Source organism: Rhincodon typus, chromosome 24, assembly GCF_021869965.1.
Source record: "Rhincodon typus isolate 14 chromosome 24, sRhiTyp1.1, whole genome shotgun sequence".
In the NCBI taxonomy this organism is placed as follows: Eukaryota; Metazoa; Chordata; class Chondrichthyes; order Orectolobiformes; family Rhincodontidae; genus Rhincodon; species Rhincodon typus.
In genome coordinates, this window is record NC_063355.1 from 2,106,709 (window position 1) to 2,122,799 (window position 16,091).

At 41.4% G+C, this 16,091-nt stretch overlaps 1 protein-coding gene across 3 annotated transcripts in view; it reads left to right on the plus strand.

The window, feature by feature from the left end:
• upb1 (ureidopropionase, beta) overlaps positions 1–16,091 on the plus strand; it is a 129,945-nt gene that overhangs the window by 21,085 nt on the left and 92,769 nt on the right. For all 3 annotated transcript variants that reach the window (XM_048611786.1, XM_048611785.1, XM_048611788.1), the window contains exon 3: positions 12,458–12,545. In XM_048611786.1, the coding sequence (XP_048467743.1) occupies positions 12,458–12,545 (88 nt within the window). The remainder of the gene's footprint in view (positions 1–12,457; positions 12,546–16,091) is intronic.

Here is a 16,091-nt window from a genome sequence, read left to right on the forward strand (position 1 = left end):
CATCGCTAAGCTATCCCACAACCAATGGTTTAAGCTCTGCAGTCCTGCCACATCCAGTCATGAATGGTAGTGGACAGTTGAACAACTCACTGGATGAGGAAGTGCACAAACATGCCCACCATCAATGATGGAAGAGTGCACATCAGTGCAAAAGATAAGGCTGAAGCAGTCTTCAGGCAGAAGTGCAAAGTGGATGATCCATCTTGGCCTCCTTTAATTAATCGGGGCAAACACTTGGCTGGTTGATGTCACAGCATGAATACTGCAGTGAGTAACTCACCTCCTGACTCTCCAAAACCTGTCCACCATCTACAAGGCACAAGTCGGGGGTATGAAGGAATATCCCCCACTTGTCTGGATGTGTGCAGCTCCAACAACGCTCAAAAAACTTTGCATCATCCAGTAAAAAGCAGCTGGCTTGATTGACACCACATCCTCAAACATCCACTCCCTACACCACCAGTGCTCAGTTAGTGACGCCCACATCCCATGATGCCTATTCTGTGAATACCCATAGGATAGGGGCAATGGATTAGATTTCTTTGTCTTTGCTACCAGTGCTTCCCAAATGAATCTACTGGGAATAGTCCATCCAAATTGATCAATGGTCATGAGGGCCATTAAAATTGATCAAGGAAAAGTTTTTTTAAGGTGAAAAGATGAATCCTCAATGTTAGATTATATGTCCATGCGTCTCGAGAGACACACAGGAACATGTAAAACAAAGCCTAAGCATCTAAAAACTTCACAGGCAAGGGTAAAAGAACAGTCAGACAAACATACTACGACCAGAACATTTCAGCCAGGGGAGTGTTAATGTTTTCTTTATAAGATGTCATCTTAAAGTGAGATTCAGTGATCCTTACAAGGTAGTTGCGAAGGTTCGTAAAGTGACTTATCAGATAGATACTCCTGGTGGCAGGAAGAAAAGTCAGATATCACATTATTGTATTATGGCAGTATCGTCAAAGGGAGGAAGATAAAGAGCAAGTATGTCGGGTGTTAAGAGTGGTGGATGATGATAGGGACAGTAAATGTGAGTTAGAAGGTGAGGTCAGAGATAGCAAGAACTGCAGATGGTGACATCAGAGATAACTCAGTATGGAGCTGGAGAAACACAGCAGGCCAGGCAGCATCAGAGGAGCAGGAAAGTTGACGTTTTGGGTTGGGATCCTTGATAGTTTACAAAGCTACCTCCTCTAATTTGATTAGTAAATACTGAAAAACTGGGACAGACAATCTGTTTTCATATTTAGAAGCAGGGCAAAGGGATGATCTAGTTCTGAGGAAGGGTCACCGGACCCGAAACATTATCTCTGATTATTTTTTCACAGATGCTACCAAACCTGCTGAACTTTTCCAGCAGCTTCTGTTTTTGTTCATGATCTAGTAAAATTGCTTAAAATTTTTTTTTTGAAAAAAGAAAATCTACTGAAATATACCAGGGTGTACCATGTTACAGGTATGCTGTGGGTATAGGGGGAATCAGTAATGATTAAAAAGAAATCTTTAGTGGTTAAGCCAAATAGTCAAGCTCAGGTGAAAACAGTAGTTCCATATATGCTACAAAATCCCCTAATGGGCCTTCTTATGGCACAGTGATAATGCCCCTACCCCAACTGAGACACCCAGCTTCAATCTCACCTGTTGCATGTATGTAAGATTATCTCTGAACACTTTAATTAGAAACATAGGTTAAATTGGGTGCTCTTGTGGCACAGAGGTAGTGTCAGTATTCCTGGACTGGGAGGCCTGGGGTTCAAGTCCCACCTGCTGTAGAGGAGTGTATTAACATCTCTGAACAGGTTGGTTAGAAACATAGGTTAAATAAAAAAAATTACAAAATCTCCTAATGGGCCCTCTTGTGGCACAGTGGTAATGTTCCCACCCCTGGACTAGGAGGCCTGGGTTCAAGCCTTGTTTGTAATAACTTCTCTGTATTGGTTGGAAGGAAAAATAGATTTTTAAAAAATGCAAAATCTTCTAAGGGGTCTTTGGTGCAGTGATGGTGTCCCTACCCCTGGACCCAGAGGCCCAGGTTCAAGTCCCACCTGCTCCAGAGGTATGTAACATCTCTGAACAGGTTGATTAGAAAGTAGGTTAAAATAAAGGAGTCTCTTAAGGGGCTTTGTGATGTGGCAGTAGTGTCTGAGGCAGGACATCTGTGTTCAAGTTCCACCTGCTGCAGAGGTGTATAATAACATCTCTGAGCAGGTTAATTAGAAATATCTAGAACATCTCCTAATTTGAACCAAGCAGTTGGAGCTTTCTAGTGTTATTAGTTCCTAAACCGGAGGGACCAACTAGATTCTGCATTGATTACAGAAAAGTAAAACCAATTCATTTAAATTTTTCATGAAGGTTTGTAGCTCGGGTTGTGGATGAGTTTGTAGACGTGCTCACTGAGCCGGTGTGTTTGGTTGCAGGTGTTTTGTCACGCTGCTAGGTAACATCGTCAGTGCGCCTCCGGTGAAGCGTCGGTGTTCTGTCCCGCTTGTTATTTATGTGCCTCAGTTTGCTGGGGTGGTTGGCATTATTTCCCGTTATGTTTCTCAGTGGTTTATACACAGGGTCTAGCTTTCAATGTGTTTGTTGATGGAGTTCCGGTTGGAGTACCAGGCCTCCAGGAATTCCCTGGTGTGTCTCTGTTTCGCTTGTGTGATTATGGATGTGTTGTGCCAGTCAAATTTGTGTCCCTCATTGTCCGTGTGTAGTGAGACAAGTGTGTTCTCATTTGTCTCACTACACACAGACAACGAAGGACACGAATTTGACTGGCACAACACATCCATAATCACACAAGCCAAACAGAGACACACCAAGGAATTCCTGGAGGCCTGGTACTCCAACCGGAACTCCATCAACAAACACATTGAAAGCTAGACCCTGTGTATAAACCACTGAGAAACATAACGGGAAATAATGCCAACCACCCCAGCAAACTGAGGCACATAAATAACAAGCGGGACAGAGCACCGACGCTTCACCGGAGGCGCACTGATGATGTTACCTAGCAGGGTTACAAAACATTTGCAATCAAACCCACTGGCTCACCGAGCATGTCTACAACCAAAACCAATTCATACTCAATTCCTCAGTTAGAAGGTATTGATAAGGTTGGTATAACTTCATTCCTTTCTTAGTACTTCTTCAATAAATTAATTCTAACAAGTACCATTAACATCAAAAGCTAAGGAGATATCAGCCTTTGTTGCACCAAATGGGTGATATCAATATCTGGTGATGCCGTTTAGGTTTTAAAAAAATGCCCAGTTGCATCCAAAGACCTAGGCACCTTAGCTATAACTTGTTTTCTGTGTAGTTCATTTAGAGAATATCATAATATGGAGGAACACTTGAGAAGCAAAATAGAAGACCTGTTTAAGCAACTACAGTTTGCTAGGTTGGTAGGAAATCTTGCCAAGAGTGATTTTGCAAAAGTGAGGATAATTTTCTCAGATATATCCTAGGGCAAGGGAAGTATTGCCAAGAACAAGGCTCTGAAAGAATTCCCTGTTCCTAAAACTACATAGGAAACATGAGATTTCTAGGAATGTATGGGTATTATCGGAAAGGTTTGCCTAGTTTCAGTGCACTTTAACATATTTGTTATGAAAACAGGTACAGCTGGTATGTTCAGCATAATGCCAAGCAGCCTTTGAGAAGTTGAAGGCAATCCTAATAAATGAACCATTTTTGGCTGTCACTGACTTGATGAAATATTTTAAATTCAGTTGATGCTAGTGACTTGGGATAGGTGCAGACTTATTACAAGTGATGAATTAAGAATAGAAAGGCCATTAGGTGCTTTTCTAAGAAATAAAACCAATATCAGACTAAATGCTCTACAGTGGAAAAGGAGATAGAATCCCTACAGTGTGGAAACAGGCCCTTTGGCCCATCAAGTCCACATTGACCCTTGGAGCATCCCACCCAGACCCATCCCCCTATAACCCACACACCCCTGAACACTACAGGCAATTTAGCATGGCCAATCCACCTAGCCTGCACATCTTTGAACTGTGGGTGGAAACTGGAGCACCCGGAAGAAACCCACGCAGACACAGGGAGAATGTGCAAACTCCGCACAGACAGTTGCCTGAAGCTGGAATCAAACCCGGGTCCCTGGTGCTGTGAGGCCACTGTGCCACCCCTGAATTAGAATTAGTCTTGGCTCTTCAACATTTTGAAGGGGAAGTTGATGGCCTTTTATTGGCCTTTTATAATTTTTTATTGACCTTTTCTTGCTTGACTGTTAATCCAAGACACTCAGGTAATGTTTTGGGGACCTAGGTTCAAATCCTGTCAATAAAAAAAATTTGGAAGAGCCTAATGATGAACATGAAACCATTGCAGAAAAGAACTAAAATAAAAAATAAATTAAATAAAAATAAAAATGAAATAAAAAGTCTTGAAATGCAAAATTGTTACAATAAGATTATTGATTCAACAATTCAATGTAAAATTTCCAGAAAGAATAGTGTAATAGCAGATGCCTTAGCAAGAAGGTGATAGTATGGAAATAGTTTAAGGATTCGGGAAGCATATCGCAAGAAGTTGTTTAAATCCTTTACAAGGGATGGTTGATGGTGTTAAGTTTAACCAGGATTGAAGCACCTTTAAAACAGTGTTTCATTTCCTTTAAAGGTGGGGGCATGTCTTTCTTTCTCTTGGCCTAATTCTGCTCTTAAATCTTATGGTTTTCTGAGCTATAAACTGAAATGGAAGTTAAACTGCAGTATACCCAGGGATAGTTATTTGGCAACTTGAAAATCAAGATCTGCATATTGTTGAGCTGTGCAATACAATGCTACTTTTTGGAAAAAATAAGAGGGCAAATGTGAAGTTGAACAACAACCAGAATCTTTCATGTTGAGGAAAGTCTGCCTGGCAACAGCTCTGATTGGTTGAGTTGCAGTGTATTTAAAAAGTTTGAACAGCAGTGGAGCGAAATAAAATCTGGATCCTGCAGCCAGAAAGCATCCGTCTCTCCATCTTTTTCTTCCCTCCATTTGGAAAAAGACAGAAAAGCCAAGAAAGCTGAAAATAAAGAATTCATCGAAGAAAAGACCGAAGTCTACCTGATCAACCATTGAATCAAAGAATCATCACTCTACAGGCCAGATGCCAAATCAGAACTTTCCACCTCATGGTTTGGAGATTTCATCTTCAAAATTTTGTTTAAACACAGAAGCAGGAGTAGGTCATTTGGCCTTTTGGGCCTGCACCACCGTTCGACATGATCATGGCCGATCCTCTGTCTCAATGCCGTATTCTTGCTTTCTTCCCACATCTCTTGATGTTTTAAACCTAAAAAATTGTCTATCTCTTCTTTGATTGTATTCAGTGGCTTGGCCTTTTCAGTCTTCAGCGATAAGGAATTTTTTTACGCATTCATGGGATAAGGGCATCGCTAGCTAGTCCAATATTTACTGTCCAGAGGGCAGGTAAGAGTTAACTATATTGCTGTGGGTGTGGAGTCATATGTAGGCTTGACCAGCTAAGGATTGCAGTTTCCATCCCTAAAGGACATTAGTTAACAGATGGGTTTTCACTACAATCAGCAATGGATTGATGGTCATCATTAGACTTTTTATTGAATTCAAATTCCACTATTTGCCACTGCAGGACTCGAACCCCGGTCCTCAGAACATTACTTGTCTCTGGATTAACAGTCTAGCAATAATAACACTAGGCTGTTGTCTCTCCATATTCCACAGATTCACTACCCTCTGGGTCAATACGTGTTTCATCATTTTAGTGCTAAGTTGTCTACTCTGTATCCTGAGACAGTGCTCCAGTTTTAGACTTCGCAACCAAGGAAAAGAGATTCCAAACGTCTAGTCTGTGCAACCCTGTTAGAATTATATATGTTTCAATCATACCCTCTATTATCCTTGTAAACTCTAGTGAATATAGGCCCAGTGAAATAACCTGTCCTTGTGGGACAGTCCTTCCATCCGCAGTAATAGCCTAGTGAGCCTCCATTGCACACCCTGTATGGCAAGTATATCCTTGCTTAGGTAGGGAGATGAAAACTGAATGTAGTATTCCGAGGTATAGTCTTACAAAAGCCCTGTGTAACTGCAGCAAGTTATCCCTATTTCTGAACACGATCATCTTGTAATGAAGGCCAATGCTGCAGTTGCCTTCCTAATTGCTTGCTGCACCTGCCTGTCTACTTTCATTGACTGGTGCACAAGGACACCCAGATCTCTTTGTATTTCCACATTTCCCAATATATTACCATTCTGTTTTTCACAGTGAAGTATATAACTTCACATTTACCCTGCCTACATTTGTTTTTCATCTGTGGTGTATGAGTTAAACCATTTGTTTTTGCCTTAATTGTGATCTTGTGTGTGTTTGGCGTCTTGAAGTTTAAGTTGCATAAAGTACAAATCTTTTCACTACCCCTGTTAAAATTAAATGTTTTCACTATTACTGAAATAAGCCTGTATGACTTGATATTGTCCTGAGTAGCAGTCTGTCAGGCAAATTGGTCATTTTGGTGGTCTCCAATTATACACTTTGTGATGGCTTTTGGAACAGTAGGGCATGATTATCTATGTAATCTCCCATTACACAAGACTGAGATGAATATATTTGCTGGGAAATTTGCCAATGTTGTTGGGCAGCATTTAAACTAGATTGGCACCTAGTTTAGGTGGGAACCTGAGAGGGTGCTCAAATTGAAGGGAAGCAAAATTAATAACTGGAAGTAGAAAAGTAGTGAGCAAAATTGAAGACAGATAAGGGCCACTCTATCTGAATGCATGCAACATTTGCAATATGGTACATATTTTGCCAGAACAAATAAAAGTACCAAACAACATTAAGAAAGGGCAGAAATAGGCCATTCAGCGCTTTGTGCTTCCACCAGTCAATGAAATCATAGCTGGTTTACTTCAACACCATTTCCTTCCACTGCCCCTATTTCCCTTGATGTTTTTTAATCCATAAAAATCTCTCTTGAATATACTGAACATGAGCCCCTCAGAAGTCTAAGGCTAAGTTTCAAGGATATGATGTATGATGTAAAATGTATGTAGGGGTAAATGGATGTGATCTAATTATTATTACAGAAACATGGTTATAATGTGACCATGACTGAGAACTGAAAATTCAAGTATATTTATCATTTAGGGAGAACAAGATAGAAAGGAAAAGGATGTGGGGTAGCATTTTTAATAAGGGATGAGATCAGTACAGAAAAAGGATCTTGGATTGATTTTACAACTTGATCTTTTAATGTAGGTGGAGCTAAGAGTCAGCAAGGGAAAGCAAACATTGGTTGAAGTTGTTTACAGTAATGGTAATACAGGGCATGATATAAATCAGGAAATTCAAGGTGTATATAACATGTGTGGTATAGTAATAAGGTGCAACTTCCGGTTACGTATTGGTAAACCTAACTGCCGAATGTTGACAGATAAATCCTTGGAGTGTGTACGAGATGGGTTATGGAGCAGTACACTGAAGAGTCACCTTGGAATTGGGCTATTTTTGATTTAATTTTTTAATTCGTGCAGGGAATGTGAGCATTGCTGGCTGGGTCAGTATAGGTGGATGCAATACTCTAGTGGAACCTGATCAGAGCTTTATAAAATTTTGGCATAACATGCCTGATTTTGCACGCAGCACTTCAAAATGTGAAGCATAAGACTTCTTATACATTGCTAAGACTATCTCAGTATGTCTTGCTTCTTTCCTGGTGGTGCCAGTGTTCAACTGAAGTGAACCAGATCAGAAATCAGATGACACCTGACGAGGGGGCAACGCTGCAAAAGCTTGTGATTTCAAATCAACCTGTGGACTATAACCTGGTGTAGTCTGATTTCTGATCTTCTTTCACAGAAACCTCCAGGTCTGTGTATATTCTTTAGTACAGGGCCGTTGCCTCTCCCTATGTTTGTTTGCAAAGACAATAACATTTGGATAGTCAAGGTCTGATTAGGGATAGTCAGCATGGATTTGTGCGTGGGAGGTCATGTCTGACAAATCTTTTAGAATTTTTAGAAGAGGTAACCAAGAGGATGAATGAGGATAGGGCAGTGGATCTTGTCTGTATGGACTTTAGTAAGGCCTTTGACAAGGTCCCGCATGGCAGTCTAGTCATGAAAATTAGGCCACATGGGATCCAGGGAGAGCTATCTAATTGGATTCAAAATTCGCTCGATGGTAGGAAGCAGAGGGTGATGGTTGAAGGTTGTTTCTTGGACTGGAGGCCTTTGACTAGTGGTGTGCCACAGGGGTCGGTACTGGGACCTTTTGTTATTTGTTATTTATATAAATGATCTGGATGTGAATGTACAAGGCATCATTAGTAAGTTAGCAGATGATTCAAAATTAGGTATCGATAGCGAAGATTGTTATCAAATATTACAGATGAGGAAGCTGGCTGAGGATTGGCCAATGCAATTCAAAACAGATAAGTGTGAAGTGTTGCATTTTGGAAAGTCAAACCATGGTAGAACTTGGTCCTGAGGAGTGTTGTAGAACAGAGAGTCCTAGGAATACAAGTACATATTTGTTGAAAGCAGCGTCACAGGTGGACAGGGTGGTGAAGAGGGCATTTAGCATGCTGGCCTTCATCGGTCAAGGCATTGAGTATTGGAGTTGGGACGTTAGGTTACAGTTGTATAAGTCATTGGTCGGGCTGCACTTGGAGTATTGTGTACAGTTTTGGTCACACTGTTACAGGAAAGACATAGTTAAACTGGAAAGAGTGCAATGAAGATTTACGAGGATGTTGGCAGGACTAGTAGGCCTGAGTTATAGGGAGAGGTTGGCCAGGATAGGACTTTATTCCTCAGAATGTAGGAGAATGAGGGGTAACCTTATTGAGGTGTAGAAAATCATGAGGGGCATAGATATGATGAATGCATATAGTCTTTTTCCCAGGGATGGGGAATGGAAAACTAGAGGGCCTAGGTTTAAGGTAAGAGGGGATAGGTTTAAGAAAGGCCTGAGGGGCAGCTTCTTCAAGCAGAGAGTGGTGCGTATATGGAATGGGCTGCCAGAGAAAGTGGTTGAGGCAGGTACAATAGTAACATTTAAAAAACATTTGGTTAGGTATATGGATGAGAAGGGTTTAGAGGGATATGGACTGAATGTGGGCATTTGGAGTGGGCACCGTGGTCAGCATGGACCAGTTTGGGCCGAAGGGCCTGTCTCCATGGTATATTATTCTCTGACTCTATGACTCTATATCAAAGAAGGGTCATATGTTCAACGGTCAGCCCTGACTCAGTGATCGACATCCTCACCTCAAAGAGAGAAGGTTCATAGCCCATTTCATGGGGGGCTTGAACACAGTCTAGGCTAAAACTGCAATGCAGTGCTCCCTGTCAGAGATATTACAATAATAGAGCCATAGAGTAATACAGCATGGAAACAGGCCCTTCAGCGCAAACTGGCCCATGCTGACCACGGTGCCCACTCAGCTAGTTCTCAGCTAGTTATAATTCAGTTCGTGTACAATAACTACAGAGACGCCAAAAAGACTGACTTCCTAGGTACGTTGGAATCGACACTACAGAACAACAGACTCACGGAAAATGTACAACAGACCATCAGACAGACAATAGTCCTAACACTGAGCCAAAAAGGAAAGTGGAACACATTCAACACAGAAGATAGGAAGGCCCTGGAAAGACTCAAGAAAGACAGGAATATATTGTAATCTTATCAGCGGACAAAGAACACATGACAGTAATCCTCAATAGAGCCCAATACATCAAGAAAGCTAACGCACTACTAGCAGATACCAACACCTACTAACAGATGGCAATAGACCTGACACCACAGTTAGGGAACCGGATTACAATGACCCTGAAGAAATTGCACAACTCAGGAGACATCAGCAAGACAGACTACCAAAAAATGAAGCCAAAGGATCCAACACATCCTGATTCCAAGGACCCCCCAAGGTACATAAGCTGGGGCTCCCCTCAGACCCATTGTCTCACTACCAGGCACAGCAACATATAGACTTGCCAAAGAACTACAACAGAAATTGAAATACTTAGTGGACAACACTACCCACTCCATCCACTCATCTCAAGAATTCCTGAACATCATCAGGATAAAGAGGATGAGATGATGATATCCTTCGATGTAACAGTGTTATTATTATTCATAAACATCGACCTAGCCAAAGAAACAATTGCTACACTGCCGGATGAATCAAATAGGCAGGCAACCCAGGACACTAACAACATCAAATAAGGACACCACCGTGAAACTACTAAATCTGTGCCTTTTAACCCACTTCACCTTCAATGACAGCATGTACAAATAAATCAACAGAACACCATGGGATCCCCAATATCAGGACTGATTGCACAAGTAGTAATGCAAAGGTTAGAATGGACAGTGCTCCTCACTGTGCAACACAAACTTTGGATCTGATATGTAGATGACACCTTTGTGATTATTAAACGCACTAAAGTAGAAGAAACCCACCAACACGCAAACAACATCCTTACCAGGATAAACTTGATGAAAGAAGAAGAGAACAACAACTGACTATCCTTCCTGGATGTAATGGTAGAATGCAAAATCAACGGGGGAGCGTATATAGAAAGACCACACGTAAGGACCAGATATTCAATTACATTAGCAACCACCCCAATGCCACAAATGGAGCTGCATCAGGACACTATTTAAACAAGACACAACATGTTGCAGCAACCGAAACTACGCAAAACAGAACAAGAACACTGATATGGAGTCTTCAAAAGGAATGGATACCCGAAAAGCACAATTCGCCGTTACCTCTGAGACAGACCACAACAGGAAGACATGACACGGCCAGAATCATTAGCCACCCTACCGTACATCAAGGACATTGCAGAGATGACCACAACACCACTCAGACCCCTAGGTATCAGAGTAGTCCACAAACTGATGACCACCCTACGACAGCTACTGATGAACGTAAAGGATCCCATACCCAAAACCAGCAAAACCGGTGTAATATACAAAATACCATGCAAGGACTGTGAGAAACACTACATAGGCCAAACCAGAAGAAAACTGACAATACGGTTACACGAACACCAACTAGCCACCAAGAGACATGACCAATTCTCACTCGTCTCACTACACACGCATAATGATGAGGACAACACATCCATAATTGCACAAGCCAAACAGAGACACGCCAGGGAATTCCTGGAGACCTGGTGTTCCAACTGGAACTCCATTGACAAACATATTGAATTAGACCCTGTGTACAAACCACTGAGAAACAGAACGGGAAATAATGCCAACTACCCCAGCAAACTGAGGCGTATAAATAACAAGTGGGACAGAACACCGACGCTTCACGGGAGGCACATGACAATGTTACCTAGCAGGGTGACGAAATGTTTGCAACCAAACACACTGGCTCGGCGAGCATGCCTACAATCTCATCCACAGCCTGAGCTATAAATCTTATTGAAAACTTCACATGATCTGATCATCCCAATTCCTGTCTACCCTTGATGACATTTCACCTCCATACTTACCAGGAATCTATCTACCTGTGTCCGAAAAATTTTCCAAGCTCTAATTCTATCACCTCTTGGGAAGCAGAGTTCTAAAGACTCACTGTCTTCTGAATGGGAAAAAAAACTAAACTCATCAATGTCTCAAATGGGTACGGCATGACTTTTTAACAGTGACCTCCCCCCTCCTAATTCTAGATTTTCCCGCAATAAGAAATATCCTGTCACTTCCACCGTGTCAAGATCCCTCAATCAGGTTGCCGCTTACTCTTTTGAACTCCAGCAGATAGAAGATATAGTCTATCCAACCTTTCCTCATAAGACAATTTGCCCATTCTAGGTATTTGTCTAGCAAATCTTCTCTGAATTGCTTCCAATGCATTTACACACAAAGAAGTCAACACTGTATAATAGTACTCCCTACTCTTGCATTCAATTCTCCTCACATAAAACGTAGCATTTCGTTAGCTTTCCTGATTACATGCTGTACCTGCATACTAATGACCTGCATTTCAAGTACTGGGATGTCCAGATTCCTGTACATCTCAGAGCTTTGCAGTCTCTCATTGTTTAGATAATATGCTTATTTTTGATTCTTCCTGCCAAAAAAGAGACAGTCTTAGTTTGAGCACTGTGTATTGGGGAGGGAGGTGAAATTGTATTTTTTGACTAATATAAGTAATGACACCTCTATATGACACTATGGCAAGACAGCTTGGAACCAGTCTTCGAAAATGCAATTTTGAATGGGGACATTAATCACAGGGGATCGATAGTCGTTTTTCATTCAGAGAGTTCCCATTCAATGGGAACAGGGACAGGAGGAACACGTTGATGGAACTTTACAGTCACCTCGCCTGAACTGATGGCAACTTTTGTAAACTACAAATTGTTGTAGGTTTTTAATGGGCTGGTATTCTGATCTGCAGGAAGTAACTGGCCTGTTTCTTTTTAACCCTCAGGTTGCAGCAATTCAGAAACGAATCACAGATATTGTGGAAGTGGCTGCCATGTGTGGAGTGAATATTGTCTGCCTCCAGGAAGCCTGGAGTAAGTGATCCCCCTTCATAGAATAAGGGCCCAGCGCGAAAAGGCAAGCCAATATCCAGCCAAAACACAGGGAATCTCTAATACAGATGAACATGTAAACCAGAAACAGAAGTAGGCCATTTGGCCCCTGGAACTGCCTCTGTCATTCAATAAGATCGTGACTGATCTGTCTACGTTTCAAATTCCACATTCTCATCTACCCCTAATTAACCTTGATTACCTTTGTCAAACAAGAATCTATCCAGCTCTGGTTATTCAATGACCCTAACTCCACTGCCAATCGAAGAACAAAGAACAGTACAGCACAGGAACGGGCCCTTCAGCCCTCCATCCTGCGCAGGTACATTTTGCCCTTCCATATTAAAACTGTCAAAGGCAAAGTTGAACTAAATAGAACAACCCTCTGAGAGAGAAAAAAAACCTCACATCTGCCCTGAAACAATGACCCCTAATTTAAAATCAGTGCCTCCTTAGTACTGTATTCACCCACAAGGAGAAACAACCTTCCCGTGCCCACCTTGTCAAGACCGTTACGAATCTTGTACAGTTCAATCCAGTCACCAGTCTTCTAAACTCCAGTGAAAACTCTTCAACCTTTCCTCATAAGACAACTCTCATTCCAGGTATCAGTCTAGTAAACCTCCTCTGAACTGCCTGTAATGTATTTATTTCCGTTCTTAAATAAAGAGACCAAACTGTACACAGTTTTCGAGATGGGGCCTCACTCAAACATCCTTACTTTTATATTCAAATCTTCATGTAAAATAAAGGTAGCATCTCATTAGCCTTCTTAAAAATGTGCTATGCCTATATACTAGCTTTTTGTGATGCATGTACACAAACACCTAGATTCCTCTGCACCTTGAATTTCCCCAATTGTTCTCTATTTGAATAATGCTCCGTTTTCTCAGTCTTCCTGCCATAGTGAGCAACTTCACATTTCCCCACATTATATGTGATTGGACAGATTTTTGCCCACTCATTCAATCGATCTTTTCTCCTGCAACTTCCTTACTTATTTTTCATAACATGATTTCCCACTTACCTTGGTGTTATCTGTGCATTTAGTTTCCGTGCCTTCACTCCCTGATCTAAGTCATTGAAGTAAATTGTAAAAGGTTCAAACCTTAGCAAAGACCCCTGGAAGACTCCACTCATGGAACAAATTAATGTGCAGCAGTTACATGGAATTGCCAGGGCAATGAATGCTAGTGACACTGTCATCCCATGAATGTATTTTTAAATATGCAGAAGTCACAGAGGATTCAGTAGTGATCATTATAGACAGCAGCCGATGGGAGTTCTGTGTGGAGTGTCACTGCCCTTGTGCCTGGCTGAAGGACAACAGAAGAAGATGTAGAACATTGTTCTACAATGTAGGTGGGGAGTGGGGAAGGCATAAATCAGCCCATTGACATAGATGGAAGAGGTTAAAGGTTCTGCAGTCAGTTTTCATAACTTGGGAGGAAGCTTAAAAGATGGGACTTCCCAGTTCCATGTGCTACTTAGTATAGGAATTGTAGGGAGACATCATGTTAATGTGTGGATAGAATGAAACTTTTGGATAGGGGGTTTTGGAATCAGTTTTGGAACAGGAGGGATCTGTTAAATTTGGTGAGTTGCATCTAAACAGAACTGAAGCTAAGTGTCCTTGCAGAAAGTTGACTGGTGCCTTGGGGATTAGTTGAAGTCAATGGGGAGGGGGAGGTTAGCACCTCTATGAAGCATTAGAGGGTCAGTGTACATGAACTGGGAGGGGGAAATAGCACCAGTGTAAAGAATACCTCACAAAAAGGAGGGATACTGCATACAATTCCAGTTGCCCTTCTATCAGAAGGATGTTGTTAAACTTGAGAGGGTGCAGAAATGATTTACAAGGATGTTACTGGGACTGGACGGTTTGAGTATAGGGAGACTCTGAATAGACTGGGGCTTTTTTTCCCTGGAGTGTCGGAGGCTGAGGAGTGACCTTATAGAGGTTTATAAAATCATGAGGGGTGTGTATACCCAAGGTTGAGGAGTTTTTCCTAGGGTGGGGCATTCCAAAACAAGAAGGCATATGTTTAAGGTGAGAGGGCAAAGATTTAAAAAGTACTTGAGAGGTTTTATTACGCAGAGGGTGGTAGTGTATGGAATGAGCTGCCAGAGGAAATGGTGGAGGCGGATACATTTAAAACATTTAAAAGGCATTTGGATGCGTATATGAATAGGAAGGATTTAGAGTTAAATGGGCCAAGTGCTGGCAAATGGAAGTAGGTCAGATTGGGATGTCTGGGTTGGACCAAAGGGTCTGGTACTATGCTGCCCGACTCTGTGACTCTCAGGGACATATGTGAGATGTTTAAGATGGATTTGCTGTGTGTGTGTGTGTGTGTGTGTGTGAGTGAGAGAGAGAGAGAGATGGAACTATGATATAGTGACAATAACAGCAAGGGAGTAATTATGGATTTTATCTCTCTGGCTACAAGTTCAGGGAAGATAGGGTGAGCAGAGGGTGTTAGCAACATTAATCAAGTAAATTTATACAGCACTGAGAAAATAATGTAATTGACGATCAAAGGAAGAATTTACTTGGTTAGAATTAAGGAATGATAGCAGAAACTTTTAGATTGCCGGATATGCATTATAGGTAATCCAGTGGTGAGAAGGATATGGAGGAGCAAATTTGCAGAAAAGGAAGATGTGAGAAATATAGGTACTGATAATGGGGTGCATTGGTTATCCTAATAAAGACTAGGTTAGTAACAATAAAGATTAATAACAGAGGAATTCCTGAAAGGCGAACTTTCTTGATTAATGAGAAAGGTAGCTTTCTGGATTTGGTTCTGGAGAAAGAAATGAGGCAAGTGTTACAGTGGAAGTGCATTTGTGGAATAGTGATCATAATATTGTCAGGTTTAGAATACTTATGGAAAAGGAAAAGATGCAGATAACTAACTTCAGTGAGTTAAAAAGGACTCTGGCCCAGGTGGCTTGGAATCAGAAATTAGTAGACAAAGCAGCCATTGAATAGCGGGAGACCTTCAAAGAGAAAATGGTTCAGACACAGAGCTGTATAGATGAATGAAGATGTAGGTTTAAATAAGACTGTAAAATAGCAATAAATACTAGCCTAGCCAGTAATGTCCACATCCCATGTAATAAAAAAAATGACAATCGTACAGTTCATGATAGATTGGAGATCCAAACTGAATGTGAAACTACAGAGGTGAACAGGAGGCAAGGAGGAGTGTATGACAGTAAATTAATAGGAAACTAAGGGGAGTCCATGAGTTATTTTATTTGAAATGAATAAATAGTGAAAAGCAGTCAAAGGGAGAATGGGGTTACTCAGGGACAATCTTGTGGAAGCAGGGTCATGTCTGAAGTACTGAGTGAGCACTTTAACCATATCCCCTTTTCTCTAGTGCAGCAAAATGCAATGTAGCATTAAAGAAGATGGAAGTAGTGATACTGTGGAGAGGGTAAATATAAAGAGGAGGTAATTAAAAGGTTGGTAGCCCTCAAAGTCACCCTGTCTGGATGAGAAGTAAGAATGGAACTTCT